The sequence below is a fragment of the Chelonia mydas genome, chromosome 2 (genome assembly GCF_015237465.2).
Source record: "Chelonia mydas isolate rCheMyd1 chromosome 2, rCheMyd1.pri.v2, whole genome shotgun sequence".
In the NCBI taxonomy this organism is placed as follows: Eukaryota; Metazoa; Chordata; order Testudines; family Cheloniidae; genus Chelonia; species Chelonia mydas.
Window position 1 is genome coordinate 251,285,930 of NC_057850.1, and position 6,000 is coordinate 251,291,929.

Here is a 6,000-nt window from a genome sequence, read left to right on the forward strand (position 1 = left end):
GCTAATGGGTTTGCAATTTCATGTGCCAATTCCTTTAATATTTTTGGATTAAGATTATCTGGGCCCCCTGATTTAGTCCCATTAAACTGTTCGAGTTTCGCTTCTACCTCAGATATGGTAATATCTACCTCCATATCCTCATTCCCATTTATCATGCTACCATTATCCCTAAGATCCTCATTAGCCTTATTAAAGACTGAGGCAAAGTATTTGTTTAGATATTGGGCCATGCCTAGATTATCCTTAACCTCCACTCCATCCTCAGTGTTTAGCTGTCCCACTTCTTCTTTCTTTGTTTTCTTCTTTTTTATATGGCTATAGAACCTTTTACTATTGGTTTTAATTCCCTTTGCAAGGTCCAACTCTACTTGACTTTTAGCTTTTCTCACTTTATCCCTACATGTTCTGACCTCAATAAGGTAGCTTTCCTTGCTGATCCCTCCCTTTTTCCACTCCCTGTATGCGTTCCGCTTTTTCTTAATCACCTCTCTGAGATCCTTGCTCATCCAGCTTGGTCTACAACTCCTGCAGATGAATTTTTTCCCCTTTTTTGGGATGGAGGCTTCCGATAGCTTCTGCAGCTGTGACTTGAACTAATCCCAGGCCTCCTCTGCCTTTAGATCCATAAATTCTTCAGTCCAATCCACTTCCCTAACTAATTTCCTTAATTTTTGAAAGTCAGCCCTTTTGAAATCAAAAACCCTAGTCGCAGATTTATTTTTGTTTATCCTTCCATTCAGTTTGAACTGAATTAGCTCATGATCACTCGAACCAAGGTTGTCCCCTACAACCATTTCTTCTATGAGGTCCTCACTACTCACCAAAACCAAATCTAAAATGGCATCCCCTCTTGTCGGTTCAGCAACTACTTGATGAAGGAATCCATCAGCTATCGCATCTAGGAAAATCTGAGCCCTATTATTATTACTAGCACTTGTCCTCCAGTCTATATCTGGGAAGTTAAAGTCTCCCATGATCACGCAGTTTCCATTAGTATTTACTTCATTAAAAACAATAAAGAGGGCTCTATCCATATCCAAACATTAAAGAGGGCTATATCCATATCCAAATTAGATCCCGGCGGTCTCTAGTACACCCCAAGCACTATCACAGGGCAGGATCTAGTAGTTTTCTTCCCCAATGTGATTTTTGCCCAGACGGACTCTGTCTTATCCATTCCATCACTTCTTATTTCTTTACATTCTACCTCATCATTGATATACAATGCTACTCCACCACCTTTACCTTTATTTCTGTCTTTCCTAAATAGCACAGACCCTTCAATAGCTGTAGTCCAGTCATGACTACTATTCCACCATGTTTCTGTTGTCCCTATAATATCTGGTTTCACTTCCTGCACCAGTAGCTCTAGTTCCTCCATTTTGTTACCTAGGCTCCTCGCATTGGTGTACAAACATCTTAATTTTTGCTGTTTGGCCTCACTCACATTCTTTACCCGATTAGGCACGGACATTCTACAGCCAGTATGACCTATTAGACTGGTATCCACACTGCCCTTCCTCCTTATGTCCATTCTCCTACCCACGGCTGTATCCTTTCTTACTCTGTTTTCTTCCCTCTCAATGCTAAAATCCGGCGTGGAGATTACCTGGACATCTCCCAACCATCTCCCGCAAATTCCTAGTTTAAAGCTCTCTTAATCAGTTGTGCCAGCCTCCATCCTAGAAGTCTATTTCCTTCCCTGCTCAGAGGAAGTCCATCCTGAGAGAACTGTCCTCTGTTCATGAATGCCTCCCAGTGGCCATACATCCCAAAGCCCTCCTTATAGCACCACTGCCTGAGCCATCTGTTGATAGTCATAATCTTGTCACACCTTTGTTGCCCTTCTCTAGGAACAGGCAGAATCCCACTGAAGATCACCTGAGCCTCGATTTCCTTAAGCGTCTTCTCCAGCCTGGCATAGTCTCCCTTGATACGTTCCAGAGAAAATCTACCGGTATCATTTGTTCCCACATGAAGGACCATCAGTGGATTCTTTCCCGCTCCCTTTAGGATCCTTTTCAACCTCAGGTCCACATCCCATATCTTAGCACCTGGAAGATAGCACACCCTTCTATTCTCTGGATCAGCTCTGGTTACAGGCCTGTCTATTCTTCTCAGTAAGGAGGCCCTCAGTAAGGAGTAAGGAGTAGACCTGCTTTTTCCTGGTGACGGTGCGATTCTCCAGTCTATCCCCTGTTCCCTCTGGCTGCAAGTTCTTTCCATTCCTATTCTCCCTTGTAATCCTCTTCAACCCATCCTGCATCCTTCTGGGGCTCATATTTGGTATAGTCTCCATTGACTCTTCCCCTTTTCCTATAGGACTAGCTGCTCTTCTCTTCTTCCTTGCCCTTCCACTTTCAGTGACCACCTGCTGAGCCCCTTCTTCATTTTCCAACTCTGCAAACCTGTTCTTGAGCTCTATTTCTCCTTCACTAGCCCGTCTTTTCCTCTGCCTGGCATGACGCCATGCTTCCTGGACTCAGAAAGGAGAGCATGGAGGCAGAGACTTAGATAATATGCTTGTACCTTCCCCTATTTGTTTTCCAATATCAATAAATGTTTTTTAGTGCACTTTACAAACATCAACCATATGATTCCATTGTATAATTTTCTTCACATATACATAGTGGTTTTTTCCTCGGAGAGGCTGAATATTTAAATAAAAATAGAAGACAAAGCAAGAGGCAACAAACCTATCTTAAAGGAATGTTAAAGATGAACTTAGAGAGGTAGGAGATAGAGTGATCATCTCTGTTTTTTTCTCACCATGGGGACTGCAATGCAGAATCATTATGGGGTTTAATCTCTAAAAATTGCTCTGCAGGTTACAGGTCACAGTTTAATGCACTTTGAGGGTGGAAAACGAAGCTGGCTGGCAAAGTTTAAGTCCAGGATGAGCTAGTTCCCTCATCCGTCCAGCAAAGCATTTGCAGTATGGGATGCTTATTATTAAGGGGGAAAAAATCCATGTAAATACTGCCCACGGGAAAACTCTGAGCAAACATTTAGAAGGATTTACTGAATTAGCCCAAATGCTATTTCTGATTCCTACTGTGAGAAAGTAACCTGGCACTCCACAACCAGGAATTAGGGAAGCAGAGACTGAATTTCAGTTATCTAGACCAGCTATCACTGCGTTAGCCTATGAAAGATACTGCAGTGAAATAAGCTTGGTAGGGCACTGTGACTATACCGAAAAATGATGGCAGGATTATTTGAGGAGGGAGCTTTTCTGATCACTTATTTCAGAATGGTTACTAGAGAAAGTTACTACAGGACTGTCTACATCCTGGAGGAGGATGGAGGGTCAAATCCTGAGCTCCTTGGTCAGTGGGGGGATTTGAGGGGAAAATGGCTGAGATAAAATTGCAGCGCTGGGGAGGTGTTTGGGGGCTGAATTGCAATGGGGAGGGGGTCTGATCACTCAGTGTCCAGGGTTTGTGGGGTGATCTGTGGGTGATTTTCCTGGAGGGGGGATTAATTGAGGCAGAGGAGGGTCTACTTGGGAGACAGCAGGTGAACTGTGATCCCAGCGGGTCCTGCTGGCTTAGGGCCAGGGCTCTGCTGGCTGATCAGAGGGCGGCTTTGCACGGGGGAAATTGTGTGTGGTACAGACCGGCTATTTAGAGCTGGAAGGGGGTAAACTGCAGTGCCGGTGGGTCCTGCTCACTCAGTGCCATGGCTCTGGGGATGGCCGGGGGGGGGCATTTGGGGTACGGAGGCTCTGTCTGGGACTTGCGGTCCCGGTGGGTTCCGTGCCATGAACCAGAGGGTGACTTTGCCCGGCGGGGGGGGGGGGGGAGCTGGGGGTGTAGAGGGGCTGTTAGGGAGCTAGAAGGGGGCGAATCGCACCCCGGGGGCTCCGCTTTGCCCGGGCTGGATGACTCAGGGGCTGCGGTCCCAGCCCCACGCGTGGCGGCTCCGGAGCGGGGCCAGGCGCGTGTCCCGCCCGGGGAAGCGGCTCTTGTCCCGGACCCCCCCAGCCCAGCCCGCCCGGACACTCACCGGGAGGAGCAGGAGCGCGGTGGCCGCGGCTGCGGGGACGCTGAGCTGCGGCGCCGGGCCCCGCACGGGGCCGGGGGTCCCGGGGCGCTCCCAGGGCAGGCGCATCTCCCCGGAGCCAGCCCCAGAGCCCTGCTGCTGCCCTGGCCGGGAGCGAGCGGCGGCTGCCGCGGGGGGGGAACCAGCTCCCCGCCTCCTGCCGCCGCCGCGCCGGGGCCGGGGCCGCCCCTCCCCGCGGGGCCGCCGGGGGCACCCTCGGCCCGGGGGGATCCCCCCCCCCCGGGGAGGGGGTTATTCTGGGACCTGCGGCGCAGCGCCCCCTCCCTGCCCAGGAAAACCCGCGCTCCGGGAGCCAGCCCTGTCCAAGGGCAGCCGGGTGGCCGCTGGGGGGGGGGGGGGGGGGGTCTTAGGACACCTGGGGCAGGAGACGGGAGCTGCAGGGCCCGGTGGGAGGGCTGGCTCCCCAGGGCCCGCTGGGTGAGTCCTTTAGTCCTGTGCACAATGGGTGTCATGAGGAGGGCTCCCGGGAGCCACAGGCAGACAGAGAAATGCAGCCAGCTTCCCTGTACGAGAGTCATTGCTTTAGGAACAGGAGGACTTGGGGCACCTCAGAGACTACCCAATTTATTTGAGCATAAGCTTTCCTGAGCTACAGCCCACTTCATCGGATGCACAGAATGGAACAGGTAGCTAGATACATACATACAGAGAAGGTGGAAGTTGCCATACCAACTGTAAGAGGCTAATTAATTAAGATGAGCTATTATCAGCAGGAGAAAAAAACTTTTGTAGTGATGACCAAGATGGCCCATGTAGACAGTTGACAAGAAGGTGTGAGGATACTTAACTTAGGGAAATAGATTCAATATGTGTCATGACCCAGCCACTCCCAGTCTCTGTTCAAACCCAAGTTAATGGTATCTAGTTTGCATATTAACTCAAGCTCAGCAGTTTCTCCTTGGAATCTTTTTTTGAAGCTTTTCTGTTGCAAAATTGCCACCTTTAAGTCTGTTACTGAGTGGCCAGGGAGGTTGAAGTGTTCTCCTGCCGGTTTTTGAATGTTATGATTCCTGATGTCAGATTTGTGTCCATTTATTCTTTTACGTAGTACATCGGGTTTCCCAAATTACATGATAATTTTACAATAATCTAACTGGGCCTGATCGTGGGACAAGAACCTGTTAATTCTCAAGTTACAATTGTATATACTCAACTTTGGGTCAGGCTACAAAATACATACACGAGAGTAACAATCCCCCTCAGCTGGCCCCCCGCCCCCCGCGTGCCCGCACAGCTGGTGTCCCCCTTCCACTGGTGGAAGACGTGGCCGCCATCCGAAATCAAGGCTCACCCCAGGGAGGCAGTAGCGGCATTTCCATTGGAGAGAAGGAATCCCACCAGATTCAAATTGCCCAGAGTGAATAATCTGAGTGTGTGCCCCTCCCTTTGGGTCTTGGGTAAAGGCTACACCTCATCTTCCGCCAATGGGAAGGTATTCTACACTCCGGACAGAGCAGTGCAGCGGTGAACCAGGTCGTGTATCCAGCTTAGATAACCCAATGAAGCTCTTTCAAACTCCAGCTTCTTCCTAACGCCCTTTAGAACTTCAGTGGGAAACATTTTCACAAGGCAATTCTGCTTCCTCACTCTGCTCTCCCTTTATTTATTCAGCTGTTATTTCTATTTCTATTTGCCCGCTTGGCCCCAGAGGAAAAGTCTGTGTTCAAGGAGCCCTGTTGGGTTAAACTCAATGTTTGTTTTGGTTAAAATAGAATTGTGCACTGACTGTTAATAGAAAAGTTTTCATAAAAATGGAAATAAATCAATTCATAAATAAAGGGGAACCAACTGTTTTACTGGGATGTAAAGATTCCCTGGCCGGGTGGGAGACACAAACACAGCAGGATTTGCACTAGAGGATGAGAACTTAAAGGTGTACCTGACTGTAGCCTGGGGCTTTCAACTGGATTTTGTTCTGGGTCCCTTCTCGGACTG

At 48.9% G+C, this 6,000-nt stretch overlaps 1 protein-coding gene across 1 annotated transcript in view; it reads right to left on the minus strand.

Annotated features, from left to right (window-relative positions):
• CRHR2 (corticotropin releasing hormone receptor 2) overlaps positions 1–4,132 on the minus strand; it is a 252,557-nt gene extending 248,425 nt beyond the window's left edge. The window contains exon 1 of the mRNA XM_037891188.2: positions 4,009–4,132. Coding sequence (XP_037747116.1) covers positions 4,009–4,113 — 105 coding nt within the window. The 5' untranslated portion in view covers positions 4,114–4,132. The remainder of the gene's footprint in view (positions 1–4,008) is intronic.
• Between the last annotated feature and the right edge of the window lie 1,868 nt (positions 4,133–6,000).